The sequence below is a fragment of the Oncorhynchus clarkii genome, chromosome 13 (genome assembly GCF_045791955.1).
Source record: "Oncorhynchus clarkii lewisi isolate Uvic-CL-2024 chromosome 13, UVic_Ocla_1.0, whole genome shotgun sequence".
In the NCBI taxonomy this organism is placed as follows: Eukaryota; Metazoa; Chordata; class Actinopteri; order Salmoniformes; family Salmonidae; genus Oncorhynchus; species Oncorhynchus clarkii.
In genome coordinates this window covers 38,263,162-38,276,027 of record NC_092159.1, presented here as the reverse complement: position 1 = coordinate 38,276,027, position 12,866 = coordinate 38,263,162, and the positions used below count along the sequence as shown (strand labels likewise).

At 45.8% G+C, this 12,866-nt stretch overlaps 1 protein-coding gene across 3 annotated transcripts; it reads left to right on the top strand.

Annotated features, from left to right (window-relative positions):
• The first annotated feature begins 27 nt into the window (after positions 1-27).
• On the top strand, positions 28-12,621 carry LOC139364648 (serine/threonine-protein kinase tousled-like 2). Of its 3 annotated transcripts, none has more exons than XM_071101575.1 (21): positions 28-692; positions 1,873-1,955; positions 3,851-3,922; positions 4,034-4,103; positions 4,233-4,279; positions 4,370-4,471; positions 5,796-5,897; positions 6,056-6,148; positions 6,358-6,468; positions 6,585-6,721; positions 6,850-7,002; positions 7,094-7,160; positions 7,270-7,367; positions 7,450-7,531; positions 7,787-7,878; positions 7,993-8,082; positions 8,394-8,563; positions 10,641-10,779; positions 10,882-10,993; positions 11,125-11,232; positions 11,403-12,536. In XM_071101575.1, exons 2-21 carry the CDS (start codon positions 1,875-1,877, stop codon positions 11,574-11,576), a joined length of 2,100 nt encoding a protein of 699 aa, XP_070957676.1. In that variant the 5' UTR covers positions 28-692; positions 1,873-1,874; the 3' UTR covers positions 11,577-12,536. The 3 variants fall into 3 exon arrangements, with proteins under 3 accessions (XP_070957676.1, XP_070957675.1, XP_070957677.1); XM_071101574.1 differs by having other exon boundaries at positions 130-754; positions 11,403-12,621; XM_071101576.1 differs by lacking the exon at positions 4,370-4,471 and having other exon boundaries at positions 149-754; positions 11,403-12,620.
• Positions 12,622-12,866: the final 245 nt, after the last annotated feature.

The following is a 12,866-nucleotide window of genomic DNA, read 5'->3' as shown; positions in this document are numbered from 1 at the left end:
TTCCTTTCAGATAATTGCCTTCACTTCACATTTCAAAAGATGATTGCGTTTCTGTCTCCCTGAAAAGTTATGGCCAGTTTTAGATTGCATGTAGCTAGTTTGTAAATCAATTTCAATTGGTCTACAGTCGGTTTTGGGGGAAGGCGTGGTTAGGGTGAAGGTGGAAAGCCAAATTTGAACAATATCACGAGAATAAAGGAGATTTACCGATTATTGTTTATATTAGCAAAAAAATGAGACCGAACCAATCCAGATTAAACTGAAATGATCCGAATAACACAATTTCCGTAACAGATTGTTTGCTAGGGCGAGGAAGGTGAAGCCAGACACCAACTTTGTTCTGATTGAGTACAGAATTAGACCGAACATATCAGATCGGAGGACAACATTATTACACAAAATAGCCACATTGTTGGAGCATATTCGCGATGAAAAGGGCAAGTGATGGTCATTGTTCGGGATAAAATACCCCGAAAGAGGCATGGTACGGCCCTTGATGAAAGGAATGTGAACCTGGGGATACCGGTGTAGGGAGTGCGGAAAGGCTGGTTCGGGATACCCCGAGACTTCTAGGCGGAGAAGGGAACTATCCGTCGTTATTGGGGGGCCAAGCAGACGCTCGTCTCCTAACGGGTAACAAATCAACACCGAAGAACGGGGATTTGGATGAGGCCTCGTTTGACAGTGTAGAGGTAGGGAGACAAGAATCGTGGACATATAAAGATTGGACCCGTGGAAAATATAATTACAACAGGTAACCTTGGTCGAGTTGTATTAATGTTTTATTTCTCACATAACTTTGGGTTGGGACATAATATTCCTGAAAAACAGCAGTTTTCATGTAGCTAACGCTAGCTAGCTAACCTTACATGTTAGTCGGACATTTGCCATATCGCTATCCATCACCCATAGCCCAGTAACGTTAGTTATTTATTCCTCTTTTTAAATTGACAATTTTGCAAGTAGTTATAATTTGGAAATATAAAATGCTGTTTTTTTTGGTTACCTATCAGACATATTTGCCAACGAAGTGACCAATTTGCTAGTTAATAGTTAGCTGCACCAGGTGGCTAACGTCGGACGTTAGCTGGCTACTGTAGTTAACTAGCTAGCCAACAAGCGTTTAGCAACAAAAACATGTTTGGAATGCCATTACCAACAGGGCAGCCATTCCCATAGACTAGCCAAGGGGGGAACCTGAATTATTGACACATGTCAACTAATGTAATGAACACATGATCATGAGTCATGGCAATGTCTATCTATCATGTTACTCTCATTGTTAGTATTTTGTCACCTGCAAGTGGATGATGGCAAGCTGCCTGTACTCTTTGATCAGCTAGCTAGTTAGTTATCTATCTAGTTGATTTGATATACTATTAACAAGTTGGTCGGTCGGACGTTAGCTGGCTACTGTAGTTAACTAGCTAGACAACGAAGCTATGTGGCAAAATGACTCCATCAGATTCACTAATCTTATCACGATACTGTAATCACAGTTTTGAAACCATATTTGCTGAAATGTCCCTTGTCAGCACAAGAGTATGTTCAGCTCTTGCCTGTTTAGTCTCTGCTTCATCTCTTGTTGTTGATCAAGTTCTGCGTTGGAATCAGTGGTGGTGACATGATAAAAATGAAAAAAACAGGTGTGTCTGAGGTTATCCGTGAGTCAGTTTCCACGAATTTATAGTTGCATGCATCAACACATTCATCTATAGGCAACCCTGAACTGGTTGTGTCACTAAATCCTCAAGCTGTTGTCAGAGGATTTCCAGCCCCTTGTATTCTTACTCTGTATGACGTTCATCTGTGCTATGGAAAGTAAACAGATCTGATATCAAATTGTGTGTTTCTTGCTCATTGTCCCTGCAGCCATGATGGAAGAACTGCACAGCCTGGACCCGCGACGCCAGGAGCTGCTGGAGGCTCGCTTCACTGGGGTCGGCGTGGCTAAGGTCTGTGTTACTACACTATATCATTGGAGATGAGAGAGGCCTATATAGGGTCTTGCTCCTTCCCGCTCCACCCTTTCTACTAATGTAGGACTGACAACAGGATCTCAGTAGTGAACTTTTATTTCAGGACCATATCTGTCTGTCTTTGTCTCTCTCTCACCCCTTCTCTTTGTTTCTCCCTTTCTTTGTTTGATTCTCTATTTCTGGTTGAGCTTGGTCAGGGACAGGAGAGCCCCCTCCGTCTCTCTCTCTCTTGAGAATGTAGAGCTGTGTGTCTGTGTTTGTTGGCTGGTGTGGTATGGTATCCTCTCCTACTGGCTCATGATGTGGCGGCTGCATATGCAAGTGCGGAGGGCTGCCAAGAAGGGAACGGGCAGGAGGGGGAAGTGGGGAAGGGCAGGAATGCCTGTCACTCTCATACGCGTAGAAACCCTGACCAGATGTTATGGCAGTAGCGCTCTGGCTTTTGATTAGAGGTCCTGCCTGGTGGTGCTGAGGTAGACTCCATCTTAGAGAGCTGCCTTTGTGGGAAGTGATTCGGAGCCCAGAGAGTGAATGAGAGCCAGGACTGGGCTCTATGCCAGCCGTAGGCAGAACTGAGCCCAGAGCATGGTGCTGTCGCAGAGAAAATGGCGGCTCCCGCTAAAGCGTCACGCCACGGCCAAACCCGTCTGACCAGGTTCTGTCTGACAGAGTTGCAGTGTGTGGAAAGACGGGGGGGGGGAGAGAGAGAAATTAAGTATTAGCCTAGAGAGAGATGAGACGTATAGCCTGCTCTGGTGTTATAGGTCTGAAAGCCCCAGGATGTGGTGGGGGCAGCTCAACTTGTGTCTCTCGACCTTGAACAGCCCTGTAGCTCTGCTCCCTATCAGTCATCCTGAGCTGCCTTATAAGCGTTGTGGGCGCGGCTTAAATCGGTACAGAATTGGCGGCTGAGAGAAATGTGCTGTTTTTCAGCTAATTTCCTGCAATTCTATCAATTTTTCCATGGAGCTGAAAGAATTCTGTAGTGTGAAAGCAAATTCCCTGCAATTCTAAGCATTTCTGTGTTCTTATGCTTAAACATTAGAACATAACCTATGGGGACCCCAATCGGGGCCCCTTGGCATGTACCCTGCATGCCACGTCAGTAATCCAGCCATTCCAAAAATAGTATTATATAAGTCGTTTAGCTAGTTTTTATTTTGGGGATTTCTAGTTCTCAAAGATTATATAACAATATATAGGTCCATTTATATTTTCTACATTCTGTCCATCCTTAAAATGTATTTCATTTCGCAGCGCTACTGCTAAGTGAATACAAGGGAAACACTGAAAGCCCTCCAATACCCTATCTGAGTAGTAGGATTTTAAAATTGTTTGAACAAGGCTGGAGAGAATGAGGATGAAATAATGAAAGGCGAGAGTGTGAGGGAGAAAAAGATTGAGAGACCTACTCCCACCTGCATTAGTTATGTCTGATGTTCAGCAATTTCAGGTTCAATTTAGTTAGAGGGAGCAGCATTATGTGTCCAGAATGACTAAGTATATTTCTCTGATATGGCAGAGTCCGGTGAATTCAAAAGTGAGTCATTTGAGTGACAGGCATCACCTAGGCAACAGACATTTAGAATTGATAGGGTAGGTACACAGTGTGGAGACGAATGGTGATGATATTAGCTCAACCCTATTCCTCTCCGACTCTCTTCTGCTCTCTTTCTCTCAAAAATAATCACTCACTTTATCCGTTCACCAGAGAGTAGACATGGGGAGAAACAGTCAGAAACAGTCAGTCATCCCTCCCTTCCACACCCCTGGTTTAACTGTGAATTAAGTTTAGTCCCTCCCAGCCCTTGGCATATCCTTCCACTCTTTGTTTGACGTGTAATTGTGTGGGTTTGTTTGTTTTTGAACAGGGTTCAGGCCACAATGAGTCGTCCAATCAGAGCCTGTGCAGCGTGGGCTCTCTCAGTGACAAAGAGCTGGAGGTCAGTGTCCCACAGCAGTGGCGCCATAAATCTTTTCACTCTTGTTATATGATATTTTATGCATCTTCCACTGTCTTAAAGTACAATGTGTTTCTCCTACTCGTTTTCCAGACCCCAGAGAAAAAGCCCAACGACCAGAGAACGAGGAAGAGGAAAGCAGAGCCGTACGATGGCAGCCAAGGTGAGATGTCGGTCTCCCTTCCTCCGTGATCTCTCTCATTCACCTCAGTCGTGCCTTGCCGGCGGCCATTTTGTTGTCAGAATATATCAACGGCCCACAGATTTTCAGCCTTTTTTTTCTCTTCTCCAGGGAAAGGAGGAGGAGGAAGAGGACAGAAAATTAGTGATTATTTTGAGGTGAGTGTGCAAGACGCACTTTTTGGCAAGACTCCTCCATAGCTTTGAATTCCTTCGCTCTTCTTCTGACTTTTCCATTAAATCTGTCAGTTTGCGGGTGGTAGCGGTCCTGGTACTAGTCCTGCCAGGAGTCTTCCTCCAGTTGTCCGTTCCTCCCCACAACATCACTCCCTCTCCAATCCCCCAGGCACGGTGAGCATGCTCCCTCACTTCTCCTTTCTTTTTCCGCCTCCCTTTTCACCATGCCCCCCCCCACCCCCCAATTCCTAACGAACCCATGTGTGTGTGTGTGTGTGTGTGTGTGTGTGTGTGTGTGTGTGTGTGTGTGTGTGTGTGTGTGTGTGTGTGTGTGTGTGTGTGTGTGTGTGTGTGTGTGTGTGTGTGTGTGTGTGTGTGTGTGTGTGTGTGTGTGTGTGTGTGTGTGTGTGTGTGTGTGTGTGTGTGTGTGTGTGTGTGTGTGTGTGTGTGTGTGTGTGTGTGTGTGTGTGTGTGTGTGTGTGTGTGTGTGTGTGTGTGTGTGTGTGTGTGTGTGTGTGTGTGTGTGTGTGTGTGTGTGTGTGTGTGTGTGTGTGTGTGTGTGTGTGTGTGTGTGTGTGTGTGTGTGTGTGTGTGTGTGTGTGTGTGTGTGTGTGTGTGTGTGTGTGTGTGTGTGTGTGTGTGTGTGTGTGTGTGTGTGTGTGTGTGTGTGTGTGTGTGTGTGTGTGTGTGTGTGTGTGTGTGTGTGTGTGTGTGTGTGTGTGTGTGTGTGTGTGTGTGTGTGTGTGTGTGTGTGTGTGTGTGTGTGTGTGTGTGTGTGTGTGTGTGTGTGTGTGTGTGTGTGTGTGTGTGTGTGTGTGTGTGTGTGTGTGTGTGTGTGTGTGTGTGTGTGTGTGTGTGTGTGTGTGTGTGTGTGTGTGTGTGTGTGTGTGTGTGTGTGTGTGTGTGTGTGTGTGTGTGTGTGTGTGTGTGTGTGTGTGTGTGTGTGTGTGTGTGTGTGTGTGTGTGTGTGTGTGTGTGTGTGTGTGTGTGTGTGTGTGTGTGTGTGTGTGTGTGTGTGTGTGTGTGTGTGTGTGTGTGTGTGTGTGTGTGTGTGTGTGTGTGTGTGTGTGTGTGTGTGTGTGTGTGTGTGTGTGTGTGTGTGTGTGTGTGTGTGTGTGTGTGTGTGTGTGTGTGTGTGTGTGTGTGTGTGTGTGTGTGTGTGTGTGTGTGTGTGTGTGTGTGTGTGTGTGTGTGTGTGTGTGTGTGTGTGTGTGTGTGTGTGTGTGTGTGTGTGTGTGTGTGTGTGTGTGTGTGTGTGTGTGTGTGTGTGTGTGTGTGTGTGTGTGTGTGTGTGTGTGTGTGTGTGTGTGTGTGTGTGTGTGTGTGTGTGTGTGTGTGTGTGTGTGTGTGTGTGTGTGTGTGTGTGTGTGTGTGTGTGTGTGTGTGTGTGTGTGTGTGTGTGTGTCGTGTCCTTCAAACTGACCTGAATGCAAAGCATAATGTTACTGTGGTCCATGACATGATGTTAGTGGTATGTGTGGATGTCTTTGTATCCCAGATGCAGCAGGGCAGCCCGTCCTCTATGGGTTCAGCCAACACAGAGCACTCATCCTGTTCCCTAAAGCCTGTCTCCCTCTACATGAACCACAAAGCCACACAGGTAGCTGTTACCTTACACCATCTGTACACACACACACACACACACACACAGAGCACTGGTGATGTCTGTAATAACTCCTGTATTATGACGCGTCTCCTTGTCTCTAATGACTGTTCGACTTCGTCTCTCTTTCTCATCCTCTGGTTCTCCTCCTGCAGTCTGACCTGACGGTAGAGAAGCTAACTGCTATGGAGAACAACAAGAACTCGGACCTGGAGAAGAAGGAGGGGAGGATAGATGACTTGCTGCGGGTGGGAACACATCTGCCATCAACACGCCCTTGTTTTCCCATTCTGTCTTCTAATGGAATATAGCATGTTGTGGGCCTCGTCATGAGACAGCATTATGCTCCAGACATGGAAACGGATCTCTTCAAAAACTACTAACTGACATTTTAAAACAGCTTTGTTTAATTTAAAAGGACTATTAATTAATGGGATTTTGACCCGTTCTGATTCAGGCGAACTGTGACCTTCGAAGGCAGTTGGACGAGCAGCAGAGGATGCTGGAGAGGTACAAAGAACGCTTGAACAAATGCGTGACCATGAGCAAGAAGCTGCTGATTGAGAAAGTGAGTTCTCCCGCTGTCCCTACAACAGGCTTGGGAGTCTAGAATACCGTCACCCATGTCTATTTTCTTGACCAAGGACTAGCTATCCCCAGGTATAACGTCTTCTCTCCCCCCAGTCGAAGCAGGAGAAGATGGCATGTCGTGACAAGAGCATGCAGGACCGTCTTCGTCTGGGTCACTTCACCACCGTCCGACATGGTGCCTCATTCACAGAACAGTGGACCGACGGATATGCCTTTCAGAACCTTATCAAGTAAGGGTCACTCAAAAGCCTCTCTCACTCTACATCTCATACTCCTCTCTACCCTCCTCTGTTGTTTTTAATCTTTCTCTCATACCAGCACTGACCCTCCCCGTCACCTGTCTGTGTCTCGTCTCTAGGCAACAGGAGAGGATCAACTCCCAGCGAGAGGACATAGAGAGACAGAGGAAGGCCCTGGCCAAGAGGAAACCGCCCTCAATGGCCCAAACCCCGCCCCTTAGCCTGGAGCAGAACAAACGCAAGAGCAAGGCCAACGGAGCCGAGAGCGACGCGTACGTTACCCCGCGTCTTCCCCTCTCTGTATAAATGCATACATTTTCCCAGGTTTGCTTCTGTTTGATGGTGAGTTTCTTCTTCTTACAGGTTATCACAGGCCGAGTATCACGAGCAAGAGGAGATTTTCAAACTAAGACTGGGCCATCTCAAGAAGGTGGTGTGCTGTTTACCTGCAATGTTTATATATTTTGTGTATATAGTTTGTGTACTGTTAATCTGTTGGTTCCTGTAAAAGTTGCTAATAACCTTGTTGTGTATTGCAGGAAGAGGCAGAGATCCAGGCTGAGTTGGAGAGGTTGGAGCGAGTACGGAACCTGCACATCCGCGAGCTCAAGAGGATCCACAACGAGGATAACTCCACGTACGTGCTCTCTACCAGTGTTCTCTTATTTGTGTTCTCTCTGTTTGACTTTTAATCGGAATATGTCTGATTTCCGCAACAGGTTCAAAGACCACCCTACGCTAAACGACCGGTACCTACTGCTCTACTTACTAGGCCGAGGTGGCTTCAGTGAAGTTTACAAGGTGAGGGCACTCATTGGAACTGACCTTTTTGTCATCATGGTCAAATGCATAGTTGTATACCCATTGAACTAAGTACAGCGACTACATGGTCTAAAGAATTTCTCATAATGATGAACTTTTGATGTTCACCTGAATCCATTTTTTAAAGTCTGTGCCAAGGTTTCATATTGGTGCCAGGTTTCGCTCGGATATGATAAAGAATAATGGATGTGATCGAAAGATTTATTTGTAATTGATGTGTCTCACGTTTTGAAGGCCTTTGACCTAACGGAGCAGAGATACGTCGCAGTCAAAATCCACCAGTTGAACAAGAACTGGAGGGACGAGAAGAAAGAGAACTACCATAAGTGAGTTCCCTTTTTCTTATCATTGACAGACACCTTTTTTTTTCTCAGAGTGATTCGGGTAACAAAAGCACTTTGGTTTTAACATTGGAGTTTTTAACGTGGTCTCTGTTTCAGACACGCATGTCGAGAGTATAGAATCCACAAGGAGCTGGACCACCCACGGATAGTCAAACTCTACGACTACTTTTCACTCGACACAGACTCGTAAGTCGGGGGGTGGTGTGTGGTGTGTTTCTAGTTCCGGTGTTATTTTTTTCCTTTCAACTCTGTATACTACTGTTTTGAAACAGTACCTCACAGTCGGTTCCCTTGTCTCTCGTTGTGGAACAGGCTCTGTACGGTTCTAAACTAAGACAGTGCAATCGGCTGTGTGGTACTGTCATTGTTCTAGGTTCTGTGCGTTTCTAGCGCTTAACAGTACCACATCCTTTCTCTCTGGTTATGTCCCAGGGTCTGTACAGTTCGTGACTAAAACACTACCTCACCGTGGGTTCCTCTGTCTCGTTGTGTTCCAGGTTCTGTACGGTTTTAGAGTACTGTGAAGGGAACGACCTGGACTTCTACCTGAAGCAGCACAAGCTGATGTCGGAGAAGGAGGGCCGCTCCATCATCATGCAGATGGTCAACGCCCTCAAGTACCTCAACGAGATCCGCCCACCAATCATCCACTACGACCTTAAACCTGGTGGGTACACACAGCAACGGATCGCATGGACACTAGCATGGCAGCAGTTACACTGCAATATTAGTACCAGGTCAACACTGATGCCATCACTTAGAGTACCAGTCAAAAGTTTGTACACACCTACTCATTCCAGGGTTTTTCTTTATTTGTACTATTTTCTACATTGTAGAATAATAGTGACGACATCAAAACAATGAAATAACACATATGGAATCATGTTGTAACCAAAAAAAGTGTTAAGCAAATTCTTCAAAGTAGCCACCCTTTGCCTCGATGACAGCTTTGCACTTTCCTGGCATTCTCTCAACCAGCTTAATCTGGAATGCTTTTCCAACAGTCTTGAAGGAGTTCCCACATATGCTGAGCACTTGTTGGCTGCTTTTCCTTCACTCTGCGGTCCAACTCATCCCAAACCATCTCAATTGGGTTGAGGTCGGGTGATTGTGGAGGTCAGGTCATCTGATGCAGCACTCCATCACTCTCCTTATTGGTCAAATAGCCATTACAGCCTTGAGGTGTATTGGGTCATTGTCCTGTTGAAAAACAGATGCTAGTACCACTAAGCGCAAACCAGATGGGATGGCGTATCGCTGCAGAAGGCTGTGACAGCCATGCTGTTTAAGTGTGCCTTGAATTATAAATAAATCACAGACAGTGTCACCAGCAAAAAAACATCACACCATCACACCTCCTACTCCATGCTTCATGGTGGGAACCACACATGCGGAGATCATCCATTCACCTACTCTGCATCTCACCAAGACAACGCGGTCAGAACCAAAGATCTCAAATTTGGCGTCATCAGACCAAAAGGACAGATTTCCACCGGTCTAATGTCCATTGCAAGTGTTTCTTGTCCCAAGAAAGTCTCTTCTTCTTATTGAAATCCTTTAGTAGTGGTTTCTTTGCAGCAATTTGACCACGAAGGCCTGATTCACGCAGTCTTCTGTCAACAGTTGATGTTGAGATGTGTCTGTAGCAGAGGTAACTCTGGTTCTTCCTTTCCTGTGGTGGTCCTCATGAGAGCCAGTTTCATCATAGCGCTTGATGGTGTTTGCGACTGCACTTGAAGAAACGTTCAAGTTCTTGAAATGTTCCGGATTGACTGACCTCCATGTAATGATGGACTGTTGTTTCTCTTTGCTTATTTGAGCTGTTTTTGCCATAAAATGGACTTGGTCTTTTACCAAATAGATCTGCTGTATACCACCTCTACCTTGTCACAACACATTGGCTCAAACGCATTAAGAAGGAAAGAAATTCCACAAATTATCTTTTTAATAAGGCACACCTGTTATTTGAAATGCATTCCAGGTGACTACCTCATGAAGCTGGTTGAGAGAATGCCAAGAGTGTGCCCAGCTGTCATCAAGGCAAAGGGTGGCTAATTTGAAGAATTTCAAATATAAAATCTGTTTTTGATTTGTTTTTTGGTTAATACATGATTCCATATGTGTATTAACCCAACCCCTCTGAATCAGAGAGGTGCGGGGGGCTGCCTTAATCGACATCCACGTCTTCGGCATTTGGGGAACTGTGGGTTAACTGCCTTGCTCATGGGCAGAACGACAGGTTTTTACCTTGTCAGCTCAGGGATTCAATCCAGCAACCTTTCGGTTACTGGCCCAACGCTCTAACCACTAGGCTACCTTTTTTAATACATTTTTATTAATTATTACAGGAAAGTAAACTCACAACAAGATAATTTTTCAAGGTAAAGGCAAGCTAATTACAGAAAATAGCTTACGGTTGCGAGTGTGACGTATTAAATGCAGGGCACTCTACCGGATATTTTTAAAAAAAAAACTTGTCTCGTTGCTGTCGCAGTCAGGTAACCATGACAATACTTTTTTAATCGGTCTACGACAAGGAAACTGAAAGTCTCAGTGACCGCCTCTATAGACATTCCACCGGAGTATAAATGAAATGTTGTTTGGCCCAGCGAAACTTGTCATATTCGAATTGTCTACAGCCACGTTGTTAGACCAATTTATAAACCAGCCTTGACCACATATTACTGAGGAATGTTTATTATGACCTTTTTTTTGTCTTGATCTCTGACTTGTCTTTTCCTCAGGCAACATCCTCCTGGTGAATGGCACAGCCTGTGGGGAGATCAAGATCACCGACTTCGGCCTGTCCAAGATCATGGACGACGACAGCTACAACTCAGTGGACGGGATGGAGCTGACCTCGCAGGGTGCAGGGACCTACTGGTGAGGCTTCGCACAAACTACAACAATAGAATGACAATCTTGTTTTGGATGATTTGTTATTGTGGAAAGAGTGTTTCTCTAATAAATGATCTTCCCTTGCAGGTACCTTCCCCCAGAATGCTTTGTGGTGGGTAAAGAGCCTCCTAAAATCTCCAACAAGGTGGACGTGTGGTCAGTGGGAGTCATCTTCTACCAGGCTCTGTATGGACGCAAGGTAATGCAAGCACGCACACACTACTAACTACTCTCGGAATTGTATTCATACTCTTTATATTCCATTTAAGTGATGAGGATGTTTTGTGTTGCTAACTTTTGCCTTTTTTCTTTCTTTGTCTTCCCCTCCAGCCCTTTGGCCATAACCAGTCTCAACAGGACATCCTGCAGGAGAACACCATACTGAAGGCAACAGAGGTGCAGTTTCCCCCCAAACCAGTGGTCACCCCAGAAGCTAAGGTACTGCTTGTTTTTTCTGTCTGTCTGTTAGTCCATTCCTTAAAATCATCCTCACCTGGTGTTGTTTCTCCAGCCCTCTTTCACTTTACACATTCATCCCTTTCTGCTCTGTACACAAACTCTTCCCATGTCACAACGTCTCTAAATGTCCCCTCCTTATCTCTCTCCAGGCCTTTATAAGGCGCTGTCTGGTCTACCGGAAGGAAGACCGTATCGATGTGCACCAGCTAGCCAGTGACCCCTTCCTCATGCCTCACATCCGCAAGTCGGTGGCCACGTCCGGGGCCTCTGGCACGGCTATACCTTCCACCTCCAGCTCCTCCAACAGCAGCGCCTCAAACTGAGCCTTCACTATCTATCTCACTACGAACTGACTGACCTGAGTGGAAGGTGGAGGTGGGGGTGGCTGCCTGATTCAGCCCCCTCACCACTTACCATCCTGCTATGTCCTGCCATGGGCTCAGCACCCCAGGGAAACCTCTGGGGTGCAGGCAGGGGGAGCGCGAGTAATCATGGGTGAGGTGGAGGGGTGGGATTATCAGTGTTCCAACTGCAACTTGGAGCCCTCCATCTCCCATGTTCACCCACCCAGCTTCCCTGTCTCTCCCTCCCCTGAGGGGCGGTGTTGTTCTGGGGGTCAAAGCCCTAGGGTCCCCCCACAGTGAGGGGGGCATGGCACTGAGCTGATGAGAAATGGGAAAATTCAACAATTTTAAGATGAAAAGAATGGAACCGGGCTGCATTAGTTTTGAGAAATGGGACTGTTTTCCATCTCACACACACCATGCCTCGGAGTTGTCCCAGATGCTCTGGGTTCTCCTTTGATAAATGCTTTGGTTGTCATCCAACTCCCTCCCCTGACTGACAGTATCAGTCTAGCCTGCCTTTAGACTGGACCTGTACAAGACCTATGGAGTTCATTAATTTAAGCCACTCTCCAGGGTCCAGGTAGTTTTTGAAGGGAGGCATACCCCCCCCCCCCCCCTCCGTGTGTTTTAAATCCTGTGACCAAAGCTTAAGACTTCCAGATGGTGGCACTGTTCCTCTGCAGTTTTTTATATTGGTTCTAGTTGTGTTACATGATATATGACGTGGAAAACGAATGAATGGTCCCTTTTTTAAGAATTGTTACTTTTACATTTTCCCAATTCGAAGGGGGAAAAAAAGCAATTGGTGGTTTTTAAATTTGTTTTATTTAGTTTTTTGCCCTGTTCTCTTTTTAGTAATTGCCCCTTCATGAAAACACATATTTATTTAGGTCTGTTTTATTGAATTTTTTGCCAATAAAATGCAAGGGACTGGTTTACTCATTGTATTGTACTGTACTGTTGGGAGGAGATTGGGCCTTAGCAGAGAATTGCATAACCCATTAAATACTATTGGTTAAACTGTGCGATCTGAGTGTATGTGGGGGGGTTGGTTCTGGTTGGGTTGTTTACTCTCAGAAGGCTCGGCAAGCTCATTTCTCTACATCAACAACACAAAAGCACACTTGTGTAATATTTATTATCTGTAACCTGGAATTTCCAGGGGGAAAAGGAAACCGGGAAGACCCAGGAACAGCTGGAGAAGGTCTATCGAGGAAGAACTAAAATAATCAAGAACATCTTTGAAAGGGAGGCAGGTAGTCCAGC